The sequence below is a fragment of the Aspergillus stella-maris genome (assembly GCF_047715825.1).
Source record: "Aspergillus stella-maris strain CBS 113639 unplaced genomic scaffold BDV14scaffold_27, whole genome shotgun sequence".
Lineage (NCBI taxonomy): Eukaryota > Fungi > Ascomycota > Eurotiomycetes > Eurotiales > Aspergillaceae > Aspergillus > Aspergillus stella-maris.
The window spans coordinates 286,488-304,156 of record NW_027396821.1 but is presented as its reverse complement, the minus strand read 5'-3'; the positions used below and the strand labels follow the sequence as shown (position 1 = coordinate 304,156).

The window sequence follows — 17,669 nt, the reverse complement described above, 5'->3', positions numbered from 1 at the left end:
TCTACACCGGAAATGCTGTATAGGTCATGTCAAAACCAACAATTGCCATTCGGAACAGCTTTCCTAGCTCGAATGATGTGTAAATAATATCCGACATCGGCAGAAGTATAGAGCACGGGGTGAGTCACTCCGGTTGGGTGGACTTGGGCCCCGCAGCTCCGATTTTCTTATCTGATCCTGCAGAAAATATCTGTGCTTCAACACTTCCCAACAGCTCAACCTCCCCAAGACCTCGAATCTCGGTCTGTCGGTGAGTCCAACAGGCATCGGCGCTTTCAATTGCTGTCGGATTTTGCATCGGTTGAGTCATAGACAGGTAAGATACTTTTTGATTGCTATTTTGCAGGGTTCAACCTCCAAATCACGTGGGGTTCATAGCTTTGCTCCGCACGCTCCACCTTGCACTGCTCTTCTATTCTTTTATTTCTCCGACTGTCACCTTTCCTTTTTTTAATTCAGTTATCCAAGGCAGTCTAACATATGCAGCGATTGATACAATGACCCTCCTACAGCCCGCCGACGGGCCGACAAAGACCCCCAGCCGAGAAGACGTCCAGGAACAACCCCGCGATAGCGATGTCGCAAACCCAGCTCAGGACCTCGAGTCCGGCGACATTGACGTTGCGCACATCGAGCGCATCTACAGGTATGTCGCGAACACCAACGGTTGTATAACTTCACTAACATCACAGAAAAATCGACTTCCGCATCATCCCCGCCTTCTGGGTCCTCTACTTCCTCTGCTCTGCAATCCGTTCCAACGTTGGTCTCGCGCAAACCATGAACGAAGAATCCGGTCACGACCTCGGTTCCGTGCTTAACGCAACACCACACCAAATCTCCACAGGTCTCGCGCTCTTCTACGTCTGCTACGTTGTCTTCGACCTCCCCTCGAACCTGATCATGACGAAACTCAGCCCGCACGTCTGGATGAGCCGCATCGTTATTGGGGTGGGTATAATCGGGAGCTGCATGGCTGCTATGAAGGCTGCTTGGAGTCTGTATCTCCTTCGTCTTCTCCTGGGTATTGTTATTGCGGGAATGTGGCCGGGCATGGCATACTACCTTACCCTGTTCTACCCGCCTTCAAGAACTGGGAAGCGCATCGGCCAGTACTACACCGCGGCGCAGCTCTCTGCCGCCGTTGTCGGTCTTGTCTCGGCTGGGTTTCAGAAAATGGACGGTGAACGCGGTCTTGTCGGATTCCAGTGGATGTTCCTCGTCTACGGCGTCATTACTGTCGCCGTCGGAATCGGACTGCTCTGGTGGCTCCCTGATCGTCCTACACCACCAGGCGAGGCACCGAAGCCGCGAAGCAAGTGGATGCGCTGGTTCCCGACCAGCAAACCTGTCCTCACCGGCGAGGACGCAGAACTACACTACCGCGATTTGACAAGAGTGTACAAGCGGCCCCGCTGGACAACCAGCAACCTCATCCAGGTCATGCTCGACTGGCGTCTGTGGCCGCTGCTGATCATGTACTTTGGCGTTGTTGGTGTCGGTATCGGTGTTCAAAATTACGCTACCGTCATCATACAGGGAATCAACCCCTCTCTATCGGGCATTGACCTAAGTCTCCTCACTGCCCCAATCTGGATTGTACGTTCTCCACCATTCCTATATAACAATACACTAACAGTAACAGATGGACCTAATCGCAATCCTTCTGGTCACACCCCTCTCCGACCGCTTCAACCACCACCGCCCCCTCTTTTTCATCCTCGGCGCAGCCCTCCAAATAACCGGCCTATTGATAACAACCTACGCCGGCTCGGAATCCAACTCCTGGCCTCGCTACGGCGGCCTCCTAATTGTCGGATTCGGGCTCGGCCCAACAGTACCCACGGTAATGGCCTGGACAACTGAACTCTTCCAGCCTCGACACGGCGAGGTCGGTGTTGCGGCTGCGAGCGCTGTTGTCTCGGGGTGGGGTAACTTGGGGTCTATCATGACGACGTACGCTCTTTACGAGGGGTGGAGCGAGGATGCGAATGCCCCGGGGCGCGAGAAGTACCGCAAGAGTAATTTGGTTATGGTGGGGATCTTGGGACTGAGTATTCTTAGTGCTTTGGGGATGTATACTGCGGCTAGGTTCTTTGATATTACGGGGACGAAGAAGGATGACCGCGTTGAGGACGGCGAGTTGGATGGCGCGGCGAGGAGAGAGGGCCGACAGAGAGGGTTCCAGGGGATGGGGCAGGGCGTGAAGGATTTGTTGAGTGTTGGTAAGAAGGGTGGTGCTAGGGGACAGTGATGATCTGGGACAGCAGCCCTAGTCTATAATTTCCCCGGGTATATACAGGCCTATATAGAACTTGATAGACAAAAAGTAACTTAATACATCTAATGTCATCTACCATCAAACCTTGATCCCTTCGAAGGCGCAGCAACACTTGGAAAAATCGAAGCCGTGTCTATCTACCGCGCAAAAACCTCTCCAACAGCCAACAACTCTTCCCACCTCTCATCCTTCCTTACTTCAATCTTCCCCTCCGGCGTAACAGCCTTCATTTCCTCAATACCCCTCGTCCCAAAGCCAAACTCCCCATCATCATTAACAAACGCCACCAGATTCTTAATCCAACCCTCCATAAGTACGCACTCATCTGGTGTAGGACCATACGTTATCGAGAAGCTACAACGCAAAAAATCAAATCAGCATCCAAGCCCCAAGTGGTTTTAGGGGCAAATCAGAGGGTGGTATCGGGTGTGGCAGCGTACTTCCAAAAAGGCTTATCCATAGCATGCGCAACCCCAAACTCCATCGGTGCCACACTCTCATCAATAAACGACAGTCTATACGCAATCTGATACCGCCAGATATCCGCAATATCGACGCCATTGGCGACGAGATTATGTACTAGTGCTCGAGAGGGAGCGCGGACTTGGCCGTCTGCTATTATTTGACCTGCACACAATCAATCAACCGGTCAATCAGTATATCTCCTTAAAATGTAGCAGACATGGAGATGGAAAGGTAGGAAGGTAGGGCAGCATATCGTACCAAACAATTTCTTCCACTCTTTCACGTCTTGACTCTCAGGTAGTGTATAGCACTTCAGCACACGCTCCGTAACATCCGGCGCGTAGTAATTCCCCACTTGTCTTTTCAATGCCTCAACATTTGCCTCTTCGGGGGCGTTATACTTTGAGTAGAGCGTCTCTTCATTCGCGACTTCACCGATGAGTAGCTTGTATCCTCTCTTTTTGAATTCTGTAGCGAATGTTGAGCTGGAGATGTACTCGACCATCCCCGAATGGATGAAGATGTCGTCTGTAACTGGGCGGAATGTATGGTTCTTCAGGGTTGAAATTGCAGACACGAGCTCCTGCGCTGTCTTGGATCTGAGGATGACCAGTTTTTCACTGCTGTTGCTGGAAAGAGGGATATTGAAGACCTCACAAAGTTCATCGGACTGAGCCTTTGCGTCGGATAACGACTTCGGCTGTGCAGGGATGGCATTCGAGTCCATGAAGAAACGCCTGTATATCCCCTTCTCTAGACCGTCTCCTGATTCTGACATTGCAGTCGATGGTGATGCACCCCGGAGCTCAAACAACATCTGCGCCTCAACACTATAAGCCCCCGCGCTCCGTCCAGCAAGCGTAATATTGTCAGGGTCACCCCCGAAATACCCAATGTTGCTAACAACCCACTCCGCCGCAAGGCGCTGGTCCCAGAGTCCGAAATTCCCTGCACTTTTACCCCCCGACTCACTCAAGAGATCCGGGCCAGCTAAGAAACCAAAGACATTAAGCCTATACCCGATCGCCACGACAATGGCGTTCAATTTCCCCGTTGAAATCAATTCAGACGGGTCCATGCCTGCTTCTTGACTCGGATCGCCCATAGCAAACCACCCGCCATGAAGCCAGAGCATGACGGGCCACTTCCTATCTTTATTTTCATCTTGTTCACTTGGTACAGGCGTCCAGATATTAACAAATAGACAGTCCTCGCTATACGCATCACTTCCACCCTCCGCATTTGAGTTTCCAACGTGGTATGCTTTCTGCGGACAGATTGGTTTGAAGGTCGTTGCGTCGTAGGGGCCCTTTCCTTCTCCGTCTGGGCTAGAGTAGATGTATCCCTCTGGTAACGGGCGTGGTTTCTTCCATCTGTGTTCTCCTGTCGGTGGGAGTGCGTATGGGATTCCTGCGTACCGACGCGCTTTGCTGTCGAATTGGATGCCGCGGATTGTGCCCCGGGGCCCGAGGGGGAGGTCGATGGGAGTGGTTGTGTAGGAAATTTTGTTGCCCATTTTCGGGTGGGTTCCGCTTGAACCTTGCTTTATTGTATGGTTGGTTTAACTGAAAGGTCGCGGCCGAGATCGCAGTGGTGCAATGAAGGTGACTCACGTCTTCGAGTTAGGGCTGCGCTGGATGAACCTTGGACTCAGCGACTAGGTAGGTAAGTTGTGCTTGGGGATACTGCTGGCGCAAACAGACCACGACAATCGGAAGGATTAAGGACCAGGGTAGTTAGCCCTTGGAGCAGCAGATAATATTAAAACGTAATTACAAGTTGTAGATTATCTCCAACTTCTCCAACTCAACCAGTGGGGATCAACGCATATCGCACGGCCGGATCCCGGCCCGCGCTGGCTACAAGTGACCTCCCCGCATCACGATAAGGATATTACTTTTTTTCTGGCTATAGACTCTCTACCTCACGTTTATTCTCTCAAGGCAGCGGTCACTTGAGTGAAGAAAAGCAAAATGGGTAGTATCGGACAAGAAACATCATCCACCATGGACTTCACCCACCACATCAATCGGAAGAGCAAAGCGCGGCATCCGTCGCCGCTAAAGGATATTATTAAGTTTATGGGTGTTGATGGGATGATTAGTCTTGCTGGAGGTAATTCCATCCCGAGCTACCCAAGTCTAACCTGCAATCGCGATTGCAATTGTTGTTTGCGCATGCTGATAAGTCCCGGTTATGGATGCAGGTCTCCCCCACCCTTCTCTTTTCCCTGTTCAACAGGCGAAATTCGAATGTCTTGCGCCTGCTGCACCGTTACCGGATTATAACATTGCTCGTGCGCCAGAGGATGATATTCTCGCTTTGACACTGGGAAGAGGAAAAGAACCGGGTGACTTGGACCTGACGCAGTTTCTGCAATATGGTACGCCCAGCCAAACCACAAACCAACCCTCTCTCCTCCAAACATACCCCAACCCCAATGCTAACAATCGAATTTATTATAGGCTCAGGAACAGGTAACGCAAACCTCTTAAAACTCTGCAAATCCCTAACCGAGACCGTGCACTCCCCTCCCTGTCAATACGAGTGCCTCCTACACCCGGGAAACACAAACGCCTGGGCCAAAGTCGTCGGCATGCTCTGCGAAGACGACGACTTTGTTCTTGTTGAAGAGTACACTTACCCCTCTGCGCAGGCGCTTTGGATCCCCTTGGGGATTAGGGCTGTTCCTGTTGTTGCTGATGGGGAGGGGGTTTCGGCTTCTCATCTTAGGGGGTTGTTGGAGGGGTGGGATGAGAAGGAGAGGGGGGGGAGGAGACCTAGGGTGTGAGTATATCCTACATCTGAGCTTGTTTGGCTGAGCTGTTATTGGAAGTCATACTGACCAGTGTCACTATAGGCTTTACCTTGTCGGAGTCGGCTCAAATCCAACAGGCGCCACGATATCGACACAGCGAAGGAAAGAGGCATACGATGTTTGCGTTGAGTTCGGTAAGCTTGTCCCTTAACACCCAATCCATATCTCTTTTATCCTCCGCTAACAAAACCAAAGACATAATCCTAGTAGAAGACGACCCCTACTACTTCCTCCAATACCCAAACTACAACCCCTCGCAATCCTCCCAACCCACCGAATCCTCCTCTCCCCTCCTCTCACCATCCTCCTTCCTAAAAACACTAACCCCTTCCTTCCTCACCCTCGACACCCAAGGAAGGGTAATCCGCCTAGAATCCTTCTCAAAAACCCTCTTCCCAGGCCTTCGACTCGGCTACTTCATCGCAAACCCCACATTCACCGAACGTCTCCTCCGCGCAACAGAAGTCGAGACGCAGGACCCGGCCGGTCTAAGCCAGGCTTTTGTTTTGGGGTTGTTGAACAAGTGGGGTGTTGATGGGTATTTGACTTGGTTGCAGAGGTTGCAGATGCAGTATAGGGTTAGAAGGGATTGGCTTGTTAAAGCTTTCTTTGAGAACTTTACTGTTTTGCCGGCGAGGGAGTCTCCTGTTTCGAAGGCTGAGGGGCTTGTTGCTTGCTTGAAGGGGAGAGATGGCACGCTCAAGCCGGTTTTCAGCTTCATTGATCCCACGGCGGGGATGTTCATCTGGTCAAAGTTCTACTTCTCGTATGTCCCGCGCTTCCAAACGCTCCAGTCTGATTCCAGCCTTGAGGATCCAGAGCAGTCCTTTGCAACGGAGCTCTGGAAGGCTTGGGCTGGTGAACTCGTTCTTCTTACACCAGGATCCTATTACCATCCTTGGCAGGGGAAGGATAAGATCACGACTAGTCAACGGGGTGCAGAGGCTGGGACGGCGCATTTCAGATTTTCGTTTGCGACGCCAACGGTATGTTTCTCTTTTATGCTTGTTGGAGGTTGGTTTTGGAGTGAATGTGTGCTAACTGTTTGCGTACAGGAGGAACAGATTTTCTCTGGCGTCGAGAGGGTTAGGCGGGTTGTTGAGAAGTACTGGGTATAGAAAGATTATCCTGAATATACTAGGTGATCAATACATACAAATATATGCATAGACCAAGCATATTGTCCGGTTGAACGATTCCCAGCGCGGGGTTTCGAATGCGCCGTGTGAAAGTAGATACATCCATTCCTTGCTTCGCGTATAGGGCTATCGTGCGAGAGACTCGAACTCTTCTGTTGTCTCAAGCAAGTGAGCTATCTGCTGTATGACCCAATGAATCATCCCCTGCACATTCCATCGCCGTCCCAGGCCTCGCTTCCTACGCCTAGTCTAGTCACGAAAAGGCCTTGTCGGTCCCACTTGTTCTTGACTTCAAGCAAGAAACGGCCAATTCGCAAAGACCATCAACTTTGGTGGGACAGGGCAGGCTCGCGCCTCGATCTGCTCAGCTGGCGCAAACTTCGAGCTCTAACTAGTACTCTAAGCCACTTATATGAGACATCTCTAAGCTATGTTCACTTCATCCCTCCTCGAGAGTCTTGATACTGGGCTTGAACTTGAATATCCATGTCACGTGACTCTACCATTTTCCCGCATCAAGCTCTGTTTGCTGTCTCTACCCCGTCCAGCCTCAATTCTACACTCCTTATTTCTCCATGTCAAGTTCATGTTCCCCTCCTTCTCTCCGGCAAATCCAAACCGCTTCACCATGTAAAACTATCTGGTCCCACGTCTCCCAAGATGCCTTTCGACAGCACCTCGTCACGCTAGAAAAGCAAACCAATGCGGTGCCTATGGATGTTCTGCAGAGTACTAAGCCTGAGGACGAATGTAAAGGAGATGGCAATGAGAATTACAAGAAGAATGATGCCTTCTTACCCCTCAAGGTTGAGAAGCAATTCGCCGACGATTTCGCCTACATCGCTGCTGTTACGGAGGGGGCGCAGAGTGTTGCCGCTGTTTGCCTTGAGCAATATATCGACACCTCAAATTGTCCATACACGTTGATAATCCGTGTAGCAGGCATGGACGCCATCGACGAAAATGTCAGGGCATTACTTCAAACTGTCGTCACACAACTCCAGTGTCCTGCCCAAGAACCCAACAGTACAGAGACAATCTTCCGCTCTATTATCGCACAGCATACGCAGAAACTCCTCGGCCGTCTCCGCTCCCGGAAATGGAACAAGCCGAAACATCTGGCCAGAACGCATAAGAAGGCCCTGTGGCAGGATTTTGAGAATCTACTGCATCGAGCGCAGCACGTGTATGCTCGGAAACCGGAACGGCGGGTTCGAGATGCAATTGAGACTTCTATACGGGAGATCCGGAAAGTCTATGAAGAGTTCGAAAAGGATTTTTCCGATTCTGATGGTGGTCAAGCGGACGACCAGCTAGAGGCTCTCCAAAACCTCGTGAAAGCATCATACACCTGGTGTAAAGAACCCCTGATAGGCGAATATGCGTCAAAGCTTGAAATCCTAGGAGGAGACAATCCAACCCGACAAGTCGCCGCAGCAACAAAAACACTCCGCCAGCTCGAGAAGATAGGCGCTTACTGGCGGATCGCTAGCGACCTTGTCGCTGTAGCAGCGAAATACAAACATATCTTTCAACGCACCCATATCGAGTACTTGACTCCCTTCGCGAGTACACCGACCAACATAGCCTACGAGTCATGGGCTCAGACGTGCCATGTTCACGCCGAGATTCAGTTGGTCGTGGAGCTTGCGAAGAGCATTCCGCCAAACAACCAATCTGGGAAGACCGAGATGTGCCGGCCAAGGACAATCGGCACGAGCAAGTACCTTTGCTACTTGTGCTACTTGTTCCTACATTACCACGGCGGGTTCCAGATGCTGAGTACGCATGGGCGGTTATATGATCAGTGGACTGTTCCTGATTTGATTGAGTACGACGCAGCCACGAGGGATAAGTTTTCTACTGTGCTTGAACGAATGGATGAACATATTATCGAGCAGATCAAAGAGACCGAAGGCATTATATGGCGCGCCGAGCCCATGACAAGTCGGCAGAATTTGTTGTTGCCAGATGATGTGCACACTTTGGATACTGGCGCTGGCGGGCTTGCTTTGTCCTGAGGACATTGATTGTTCGAGCAGACAGGTTGCGGGAAGGAAGCTGGCTGGTCATTATCATGTGTCCACCGAGAAGCAAGCCTGGGACAATATCATGGCCCGCATTCAAAGTTTGTCATCGCAGCATTGCCGTCCCACGGGCTCCATATGTGGCTAGCTTTATTGATACGGCGACCTGCCCTGTGTTCCAATATACCTCGTACTCGTCAAGTTTCGGGACGTCCTTGACTTGCTGGAGAACCGACATACCCTCTAAATTACACCGAAGAAAGCGAGAGCCATATCGAGTCACGCCATAGCGATCACAGCAGGCAACTGATGGATTCTAGCATCATAGAGTCGGCGCGGCGCTGTTACTAGAGAGCACATAAGGAAAGAGGCAGGTTCATATCCTGCGGGATGGTATCTACCCAGGGCTCGAATGGCAAGCTCGCAGGGGAACTAATTACCAAGGACTGCGCGAAGATAGGACAAACTGACAACCAAGATCAGGAAGGAGCAACAGCTGGAGCCCGAGGACAACCTGGAGGGCAAGCGTGCCTTCCCAATTAGTGAAGCATTATCGGGTTATAATCATCCGGTGGGATCCAAGGCAGGTGCAAGGGACGCTCCTTCCATAACAACTATATTACCTGCAAAAGGAAGGTGTGACTGGTGCGCCTTTTTCTTGTATACTGCATGGCAATAAGATAGACTTTCCCTATATCCGTACTTAGATTCCATTAGCTGACGACAGCTTCATTCCTAGAACCAGTTTGATGTTTGACTGGCGATGAGCTTAGAGACATATACCCCCGTAGATCATTCTAGCCGCTACCTAGTCAATCCTCATTCTTCCAAGGGTTGGTGGGCTAATGTTATCTAGTGTATATTATCATATTGCAGTAGGTGACTGTGTAAATCTTCAGAATAGTGATATGAAGTAGCTTCAAAAGGCATAATATTATGTATCTGCCACGCTCCGTACACACGGTTGTTTCTTCCCATTACAACCCCACCTATAAATAATCTCACCCCGTACTCTAAGTCCACATCATACGAGGTAGAGGAGTCCAATCCTAATACTTATATCTAAAATGAATATTATCCCGATCCGTCATATCATTCTCCGCATTGATCTTCCCCAACCTTGCACTCTCCTCCTGATCAATCCCCATCTCAGCCACGATCTTGGCGCGCCGTTTATTCTCCCATATATCTGCCAAACACGCACATTAGCACACCCACACCACAAACCAAAATCACCAACAAATAGAAAAGAGAAAGATATGAAAGGGAACGCACAATAAAACCTCCAAACCCCCATACTACAAAACTCCACCACATACAACACCCCACAAGCCGTAATCCCCCGCGTATACTTCGGCGCATCGGACGGAACCATCATTTGTGCGCCGACGGCGTTGCCAACGCAGTATGCTATGAAGAGGATTGTGGAGGTTACTGTTTTCTTTGTGCGGCCGGCGACGTTGGAGGGGAGGAATGTCCATATCACTATGCACCAAATCAAACGACATGGTTAGTATAGGGATTATGGGGGATGAAGTAGGGTTGGGAATGGAAACGTACTCAGACCAGGTAATGTGCCAAAAACTTGCATAATGTACATCCCCCATCTAGTCCACTGCATGCCGTCTGTTGGTAACAAGGAAAGGGCAAGCATGCCGCTGAAGGCTGGGAGGAGGGAGAACATCATGAGGGCGACTATACGCACACACCGATTTCGTTAGTGTATTTCCCGCAACAGCCAAACCAGTACTCAAAAAGACGGTCCTAGACTCACATCGTAGATTCGGCCACTTAAACGTAATAACTCCCACAGTCAAAAACCAACAAATGCTAATAGCATAATAAGGCGTCGACCCTTTCAGCAGTGTTTCAAGACTCGAAAACCCAAATGATTTCCAAATCAATTTGGAGAAGGTCGTATTTGCGCCATTGGGAAGGGCGTTGATGATTGTGACAAAAAAGAAGAAGTATGTTTGCGGGTCTGTATCATTATCCATTGTTAGCATAGCCCTATCCCTTTGATAGAAGATAGGTAGGAGAGGATCGAGAGGGAGGGCACTCACCTCGAAACGTAGCCCACACCTGATCCCACCTGAACTCAGATCTCTTTTCCCTATCCGATCCAGTCTGGTTACTCATAACCCGTGCAATAGCAGCTTTCTTCTCCTCTTCACTAAGCCAGCGCACTTCACGCGGTGTCCCGAGAATAAACCACACAAGGACACCGCAGAAGATAGTCAATCCACCTAGGAAGAAAGAGATTCCCTTCCACTGCATCACAATCCAAGTCAGCCCAGCCCAGCCCAGCCCAGCCCAGCCCAGCCCAAATACCATAATATACCCCCCAACCCAGAGCGCCGCAAGAAAAAGATGAAAGGGACTCACAGCAGCCAACCCCCCCGGATTCCTCTCAGCACGCAACCCAATCCCATACATACTCAACCCCGCAATAATATTCATCCCCGCATTACTCGTCCCCCAAATCAAAGAGCGCAGCGTATGTTCCCGACTCGTATACCAAACTCCCGTGATGAGCATAAACGTCGGCGAAATCGTACACTCCAGTGCCCCCTGCAACGTCCTAAGAACCATAAGATGCGCCCAGTTCTGCGCAAACGCAACGCAGAGCACAATAACGCCCCATGAAACAATAACAACAGATAAAAATTTCCCAGTATGCAACTTCTGCATCGCCCAGTTGCCTGGGAATTCAGCGACCATGTAAGATAGGTAGAAGATCGTCGTGAGAAAGTTGTACTGGTCGCCTACTAGTCCTGTGTCTTCGCGGATACCGAAGACGGCTTGGACACTTAGAGAGGTTTTGTCTGCTTGTTGCGTGCCGTAGCAGAGCCACATTAGGGGGAGGAGGAAGAGGTCGATTTTCCAGCGGAGGCGGCGCATGTAGGCGTCTGAGTATTCGGGGAGGACTTCCACGTCGACGTCTATTGTGTGGGTTCCGGGGGAGATGGAGGGTTTGTCCATTGTGTCGGACATTTCGAGGGGTTCGTCGATGCTGTTTGGTTCTTTTGGGGTCGTCATTGTGGTGGTGGGTTGTCTGTGGGCTATACGGGTGTATAGTACCGACACTTCACAAACAACAATTCAGATATTGAGAGTAGGATAAACCCCGAAAAAAATGTAGACTCAGTCGATGCCAACCCCAACAATAAAACCATATTGATAGCGAAAGACCTCCATGTTTAACGCTTCTATCCTCCCCGGCCGGATCCCATCCGAGAAGCCGGGGGCAACTCCATAGCGAAGATAACCTTGATAAGAGCTCATCCGGCTGATAGGAACCAAGATAAAGACCGTCTGGGCTTCACAAACGGGATAAATGTTTTGGACACCGACTGATAAGACGGATCTACATCTGGTGCTTTCATCTTGTTTTCAGATTGGAGGGAGAGGTTCGCTGAGCCCTACATAGCGATGAGGTTGGCAGACGGGCATGGTATCCATCACGTCCCCGCATTATGGCTCCCATGAAAACATCTTGAGCCATCATAGTCCAGACGAGAATAGAGAATCCAGCCAAGTCTGAATAAACGTTAGGGCTCGGTCTTTATTCCCGGGTCGGACTACAGGCTTGCCGGGGTCAGGTACTTAACTTGAGCCAAGAACTTATTTCCACTGCCCAGTATCCGGCCAAGAGAACGTTGAAGATAAGGAACTCCCTGCATAGACCACATTCCATGTTCTAACCAAATGAGGCCGTCTTGCGAACATCTAGGTGCTATTAGCTACACCACGTGCTGATACGGAGAGCGGGCCTATTGCTGACTGCTGTGCTCCAGCTATCACGCGATGCAACGCGAATTCAGCGAACCGGCGCGGCTCTTCCTGGATGAAGATGCTCTGGACCACCGCTTATTCTGCATCGAAGCAGCTTTCCATCAAGAAGAGAGTATATCTACTAGAAATATTAAGTTCAATGATCCGTCCTATTTATCCATTTTGGACTATCTATGCTATACGTAACACATAACCCCATTAACAAAGAAAGTATTTGCATGCAAAACCAGCAGGGATAAGGAAAGCAAAAGGCAAGCTGCGGCATTATAATCAACACCATCGTAAAGAAAGACAGAGAAATCTATAACATTCCCAAACTGCCCAGCTGCTCTTTCGTTTCAACTACACCCTTACACGCCGGAGGGTATACGAGCGCTAAAGTGACAAGTTTTGATTTAGAGACCACCGCAGAGCTGTTACAGTTAGCAGTTTTCAATAGACAAGGTAAAGTGGACATACAGTTTCCGCAATGATACCAGTGATCTGGTAAGGATCAGCGTTAGAGGCGGGACGGCGGTCCTCAAAGTAACCCTTGCCATCCTTGGCGACCTGGCGAGGGATACGGATGGAACCACCACGGTCGGCAACACCATATGAAAACTTGTCGATGTTGCCGGTCTCGTGGCGACCAGTGAGACGCTCCTCGTTGCCCTCACCGTAGACGGCAATGTGCTCGACGTGACGGGCCTCGAGCTTCTTCATGTAGGACTCGATGGCCTTCATACCACCCTCAGCACGCGTTGAGGTGGTGGAGACGTTGGTGTGGAGACCAGCTCCGTTCCATTCACCCTTGATGGGCTTGGGCTCGAAGGAAATCTTGACACCGAACTCTTCGGCGGTGCGGTGGAGGAGGAAACGAGAGAGCCAGAGGTGGTCACCCATCTCGATACCCTCGCAGGGACCGACCTGGTACTCCCATTGCGAGGGCATGACCTCGGCGTTGATACCGGAGATCTTGACACCGGCGTAGAGACAGGCACGGTAGTGAGCCTCGACGATGTCACGGCAGTAGACCTTGCCGGTACCGACACCACAGTAGTAGGGGCCCTGGGCACCGGGGAAACCACCCTTGGGCCATCCGTAGGGCCAGCCATCGGGGCCGAGAAGAGTGTATTCTTGCTCAAGACCGAACCAGAACTCCTCCTTGGCGTGTGTCTCCATCAGGCGGTTGCAGTCGTGACGGTAGTTGAACTTGTTGGGGGTGCCATCCGAGTCCCAGGTCTCGCAGAGGACGAGGATGTTGTCGCCACGGCGGAAGGGATCGGGGTAGATGGCAACGGGGCGGATGTAGACATCGGAGTTATCACCGGGGGCCTGACCGGTTGATGAGCCGTCAAAGTTCCATTCGGGGAGCTCTTCAACACCAGAGGGCTTTTTTGAGAGGGTCTAAGAACGGACGATCATTAGTTTCTGGAATCTGGACAAGGTCACGTGGAGCGGGTAGATGCAGGTGCAGGATTAGCGTGCGCCTTATCGGCGACGTTCGATCCCCGCTATATTGTGGTGTCTTGACTTGATAAGACATACCTTGGTCTTGCTGCGAGTACCGCCGTTGGCGTCAATCCAGATGTACTCGGCCATGACCGCACCGCGCTGGTCGAGGTCCAAGTACTTCAAAAGCTGCAGTGACAATTAGTATTTGTTAAGAGGCGATCGATGATCGCAGGTAACGCACGTTCTCCGTATTGGAGATGGTGGTAGATTCAGCCTGATAACACGATTAGAATTAGCATTGTCCAGTCCAACTTTGGAAGTGTTCGGACGATGACTCACCATTGTGAAGATGTGTGGCGGGGAAGAGATAGAAATTGAATGTGAAGACGATGGATGCAAAGTCAAAGATAGACCGATGCGCACAACACAAAAGCTGCTGGTTGCTGAGCAAGAGAGAACGGGAGGACGGAGGACGGTAGATAAATGTAAAACAGAGAGAGAGAATGAGAAGATGGAGGGATGGAGGATAGAGAGATGCGAGGCCCAGCAGTTCTGTGGGTGGGGGGTGCTTTAAGTAATGATTGACTCTCTGCGCCTGCTGTTTTTGCCTCTGGTCCGTATTGTGTATTGAAAATTACCGGAACTCCAGCGCTGCTCCTCCCCGCCGCCTATTTTCGTCGGTCCTTTTTGGCTTCTTTCATGCGTTGTTTCATGAAAAGGCGCAGCTTTGTGTGGTCTGTCAGGGGTACGAGGGATTAATTACTTGGTCAGGAGACAAGGTACTGTAGTAGTACCATCTGTATAGCTTCACTGCGCTGCCATACTACATCGCTCAATAATCAATCAATATCAGTGAACCCACGAAGAGAATGAGAAAATGAATTTACCCGGTACATGCAAGGCACCATCACCGTGACAACATCCTACATAGACAGAGTCATAGTACTTCTCTACCTCAAAGACAACAACTAATCCCAACACTCACTGAACACTTCCCCAGATCCGATCCCACCCCACGCGGCGGTGATCGAAAGCAGTGCGCGGAATATACCCCGGAAAGACACATCTAGTAAACTAACCGCGCATTGTCTGCTGACCTCGTCAATCCGCAGGAAGAGAATATCATCCGGTATGGCAAGACCCAACACCCGTCCATCAAAGAACAACACCGACAGGACAGAGATATCGCACGCATAGCAGTTGGTAAAGAATATTACTCACACCAACAGGAGTCGCTCCGGCTTGCATATCGGCTGCAGGAGGAAGCTCTATAGTGCTTAGTTGGAGTGGTATTGCAGGGGTATAGCATTGGCGTTGGCCAGTGCTATCGGGGTGGCATTGTAGATAGTAGTCTAGATCGTCTACTGAGATAGCTGGACCAGGAGGCCTCGCTCTGCAAACAATCACCGCTCGGGAATTGAACAGCGAAAGAAGAGGTTATTTCCCGCTGCTTGCTAATCTGCTTATCTGGTTGGAGAATACTGAACTGTATACGGGAGTTGGAGAACAGGTAGAGAATGAAACTTGGCCGCGGCGATAGGGAAACTCGGGTTCCAAGCGATACAAGGTACTATCAAACTCATATAGACTATCGCGCACTATCGCAGCTGCCCCTCCACCCCGCCATGCCATGGCTGACTCTAGTCTTGAGTCGCGTGGTACTGAAAACCGAAAGAGGCTGGGAGCGCGCCAGCCGAAGCAATCGCGCGAAGCTCACGATAGTTAAGAAAAAGAAAACATACCTACCTGACCTACATACAGGATCTTGATCTATCGCATCGTCATAATTACTCCAACCATGACAATTCAACCTCAACCAAGCGAGGAACCAAGCCAACCAGCCAACTTGCAAAAGTTACACGTACGTACCGTAAAGAATACCAGAGCCATGGACGTACCGGCCTTCCAGCCGAATCACAACCGCAAAGGGAGCCGGCCAAGTGGGGCGTGGCGAATCCGCGCAGGCATTCTGGAAGGACGAGAGGGAGAGCCGCCCCCGAGACCGGACTTATCTGTCATTGAAACTGCCTTGCTGTGTGAGTGAAGAACTCAAGAACTCAACGCTGAAAGATGGTTGTATCATGGAAGAAGTAGGAAAGAATAAAGTCAAAAATAGCGGCACTGTCGATCCAAGACATCTTTCCCCGAGTTTTCGAACCAAGCCAGCAAATAACGACAAAGACAGTTCGGGAGATTCAGGAATGGCTTGACTGGGAGTGGCCAGTGGCCTGCTGCTGGGCACGCCTGACTTCCGCTTCCCCGGGGATTCCCTTGTCTACCCCATACTCTGGTTGCGGCCAATATCGAGGTGCAGAATGGGTACTGTAAGCAGCGAGCTGGACTGTGTTTGTATAACAGCTGTCTGATCTATCAAGATCCAAGACGATATCCAAGAAAGAGCAAACTTCATAATTCATACTCTGGGCTCACCACATACTACAAGAGAGCCAGCACCGACCCCGCCAAGCCTTACCTTCAACGCCGGATAAGCTCTTAGTCTTCAGTCATTCCCTCCGCCGTCGGCCTCAACACCGTTCAACGACCATCGTGACAGCTACCCCTCCATGGTAAAGAGAAACTGAAACTTCATCAGGCCAGGATCAAACTCACACAAACTTTACCAAACAACCACCTCTGTATGGCCGGCCCCCAAGCACAGAGATAATGACCTGAGAATTTCGATAATCTGCGCGTTCTGACTGGTAGATCTCCAGGTTCCTTATCATTGTATCCTGATTGGCCCGTTTCAGCGCCGACATGACACACCGCGCTGACTGCGACCGGTCCGGTTTGCTTGCTGTTACTTAAGTTGAGTTTGATTGTATGAAATGCAGTTTAGTTTTATTGTAGAGTAGATTTTCAATAACCTGATGATTATGAACTGAAGTCAGTCAGAGTCATTCGATAAAACCCTGAGCTTGATCACCATGATAGTCTCTCAAAGTGGACACTCTCCTACAGAGTCAACCTAAGCCACCGACCGGTAACCCCAAAAAGCCATCGGTCGGCAATCTAAATCAAATCCCATCAACTCGATCCTCATGATATTCCTAGTAGTCTACTTCTACTAGTAAGCTAGTCAGCGATAAGGCAACTGCAAAATACACGTATCTGTCACAGTCACACTACGCCCAGCACTAGCGCGTCGTGTAGGTAAATTTAGATCCCTGGGGAAACCCGTGGGCCTGACCGCCCTCGTTCGCTTTCACTTTGCCGGCGGCGGCGCAGGGCAGGGCAAGGCCGGCAGGGGCAAGGTCTCACGTAAAAATAGATTCTCCATATTTGCATAGTAACAGCTCAGCCTCGATACAGTAGTACAAACCATATATTTGGTGGAAGGAGAAAGTAGGATAGAAAATACCGCAAAAAACAAAGCATGCACAGAGCGATCTAGAAACATTTCTACAGTGCTAGCTAGAAAGATTTGACGGTCATATGCAGACCAGCAGGTGGATTATGGATATGGATCGATCCAGCTGGGTCTCGGGTAGGTAATTCGCGCAGGCGATCATGCTGCGTTCAGTTCAACTTTTTTGTTTCTGTTTCCAGGCCGATGCAAGCGCATTTGCTTTGCAGTGGAATTTTGGGCGATGTGTTGTATGAGGCAAATGTAGCTATTTTCATGTTTCGATTGAGTAATAGAACGGTCGGTGTTTTGTTGTTGTTACCCCTTGCTTTTACTCCTGTCTACTGGTTAGGTCACCGGCTGT

The 17,669-nt window shown here is 50.4% G+C and overlaps 8 protein-coding genes across 8 annotated transcripts; 3 read left to right on the top strand and 5 right to left on the bottom strand.

Annotated features, from left to right (window-relative positions):
- The first annotated feature begins 43 nt into the window (after positions 1 to 43).
- BDV14DRAFT_173469 (putative MFS transporter) lies at positions 44 to 2,365 on the top strand. Its single transcript, XM_073768741.1, has 4 exons — positions 44 to 316; positions 487 to 646; positions 693 to 1,599; positions 1,646 to 2,365. Exons 2-4 carry the CDS (start codon positions 498 to 500, stop codon positions 2,252 to 2,254), a joined length of 1,665 nt encoding a protein of 554 aa, XP_073628195.1. The 5' UTR covers positions 44 to 316; positions 487 to 497; the 3' UTR covers positions 2,255 to 2,365.
- A 53-nt stretch (positions 2,366 to 2,418) lies between these two features.
- On the bottom strand, positions 2,419 to 4,262 carry BDV14DRAFT_208838 (alpha/beta-hydrolase; the record flags this gene model as incomplete). The annotated part of the gene is made up of 4 exons (XM_073775498.1): positions 2,419 to 2,635; positions 2,722 to 2,908; positions 3,005 to 3,511; positions 3,545 to 4,262. The coding sequence occupies 4 exons, from the start codon at positions 4,260 to 4,262 to the stop codon at positions 2,419 to 2,421; spliced, it is 1,629 nt and encodes a 542-aa protein (XP_073628194.1).
- Positions 4,263 to 4,719: 457 nt separating this feature from the next.
- On the top strand, positions 4,720 to 6,682 carry BDV14DRAFT_200213 (pyridoxal phosphate-dependent transferase; the record flags this gene model as incomplete). Its single annotated transcript, XM_073773457.1, has 6 exons — positions 4,720 to 4,861; positions 4,953 to 5,129; positions 5,212 to 5,533; positions 5,607 to 5,698; positions 5,760 to 6,550; positions 6,620 to 6,682. 6 exons carry the CDS (start codon positions 4,720 to 4,722, stop codon positions 6,680 to 6,682), a joined length of 1,587 nt encoding a protein of 528 aa, XP_073628193.1.
- Positions 6,683 to 7,266: 584 nt separating this feature from the next.
- On the top strand, positions 7,267 to 8,769 carry BDV14DRAFT_173467 (nucleic acid/nucleotide deaminase domain-containing protein). The gene has a single exon (XM_073768740.1). It carries the CDS (start codon positions 7,279 to 7,281, stop codon positions 8,722 to 8,724), a length of 1,446 nt encoding a protein of 481 aa, XP_073628192.1. The 5' UTR covers positions 7,267 to 7,278; the 3' UTR covers positions 8,725 to 8,769.
- Positions 8,770 to 9,700: 931 nt separating this feature from the next.
- On the bottom strand, positions 9,701 to 11,631 carry BDV14DRAFT_208836 (major facilitator superfamily domain-containing protein; the record flags this gene model as incomplete). Its single annotated transcript, XM_073775497.1, has 6 exons — positions 9,701 to 9,919; positions 10,006 to 10,215; positions 10,291 to 10,425; positions 10,505 to 10,711; positions 10,794 to 11,001; positions 11,116 to 11,631. 6 exons carry the CDS (start codon positions 11,629 to 11,631, stop codon positions 9,780 to 9,782), a joined length of 1,416 nt encoding a protein of 471 aa, XP_073628191.1. The 3' UTR covers positions 9,701 to 9,779.
- Positions 11,632 to 11,810: 179 nt separating this feature from the next.
- BDV14DRAFT_173462 (uncharacterized protein) lies at positions 11,811 to 12,556 on the bottom strand. Its single transcript, XM_073768739.1, has 3 exons — positions 12,515 to 12,556; positions 12,342 to 12,459; positions 11,811 to 12,270 (listed from the first exon to the last, which is right to left on the bottom strand). Exons 2-3 carry the CDS (start codon positions 12,425 to 12,427, stop codon positions 12,192 to 12,194), a joined length of 165 nt encoding a protein of 54 aa, XP_073628190.1. The 5' UTR covers positions 12,428 to 12,459; positions 12,515 to 12,556; the 3' UTR covers positions 11,811 to 12,191.
- A 104-nt stretch (positions 12,557 to 12,660) lies between these two features.
- Positions 12,661 to 14,488, bottom strand: glnA (glutamate--ammonia ligase). The gene is made up of 5 exons (XM_073768737.1): positions 14,299 to 14,488; positions 14,201 to 14,233; positions 14,053 to 14,145; positions 12,985 to 13,911; positions 12,661 to 12,938 (listed from the first exon to the last, which is right to left on the bottom strand). The coding sequence occupies exons 1-5, from the start codon at positions 14,299 to 14,301 to the stop codon at positions 12,921 to 12,923; spliced, it is 1,074 nt and encodes a 357-aa protein (XP_073628189.1). The 5' UTR covers positions 14,302 to 14,488; the 3' UTR covers positions 12,661 to 12,920.
- Positions 14,489 to 16,019: 1,531 nt separating this feature from the next.
- On the bottom strand, positions 16,020 to 16,804 carry BDV14DRAFT_173456 (uncharacterized protein). The gene is made up of 2 exons (XM_073768736.1): positions 16,335 to 16,804; positions 16,020 to 16,283 (listed from the first exon to the last, which is right to left on the bottom strand). The coding sequence occupies exons 1-2, from the start codon at positions 16,374 to 16,376 to the stop codon at positions 16,155 to 16,157; spliced, it is 171 nt and encodes a 56-aa protein (XP_073628188.1). The 5' UTR covers positions 16,377 to 16,804; the 3' UTR covers positions 16,020 to 16,154.
- Positions 16,805 to 17,669: the final 865 nt, after the last annotated feature.

Excerpts from the sequence above, each read along its gene's own strand:
- BDV14DRAFT_173469 (XM_073768741.1), top strand. The coding sequence starts at position 498 with ATGACCCTCCTACAGCCCGCCGACGGGCCGACAAAGACCCCCAGCCGA. Across the intron at positions 647-692 it reads CACATCGAGCGCATCTACAG|AAAAATCGACTTCCGCATCA; the intron begins GTATGTCGCGAA and ends CTAACATCACAG. Across the intron at positions 1,600-1,645 it reads TCACTGCCCCAATCTGGATT|ATGGACCTAATCGCAATCCT; the intron begins GTACGTTCTCCA and ends TAACAGTAACAG.
- BDV14DRAFT_173467 (XM_073768740.1), top strand. The coding sequence starts at position 7,279 with ATGTCAAGTTCATGTTCCCCTCCTTCTCTCCGGCAAATCCAAACCGCT.
- BDV14DRAFT_173462 (XM_073768739.1), bottom strand. The coding sequence starts at position 12,427 with ATGGAATGTGGTCTATGCAGGGAGTTCCTTATCTTCAACGTTCTCTTG. Across the intron at positions 12,271-12,341 it reads GAAATAAGTTCTTGGCTCAA|ACTTGGCTGGATTCTCTATT; the intron begins GTTAAGTACCTG and ends ACGTTTATTCAG.
- glnA (XM_073768737.1), bottom strand. Across the intron at positions 14,146-14,200 it reads CCATCTCCAATACGGAGAAC|CTTTTGAAGTACTTGGACCT; the intron begins GTGCGTTACCTG and ends TTGTCACTGCAG. Across the intron at positions 13,912-14,052 it reads GTACTCGCAGCAAGACCAAG|ACCCTCTCAAAAAAGCCCTC; the intron begins GTATGTCTTATC and ends GTCCGTTCTTAG.
- BDV14DRAFT_173456 (XM_073768736.1), bottom strand. The coding sequence starts at position 16,376 with ATGAATTATGAAGTTTGCTCTTTCTTGGATATCGTCTTGGAT. Across the intron at positions 16,284-16,334 it reads TCTTGGATATCGTCTTGGAT|AGTACCCATTCTGCACCTCG; the intron begins CTTGATAGATCA and ends CTCGCTGCTTAC.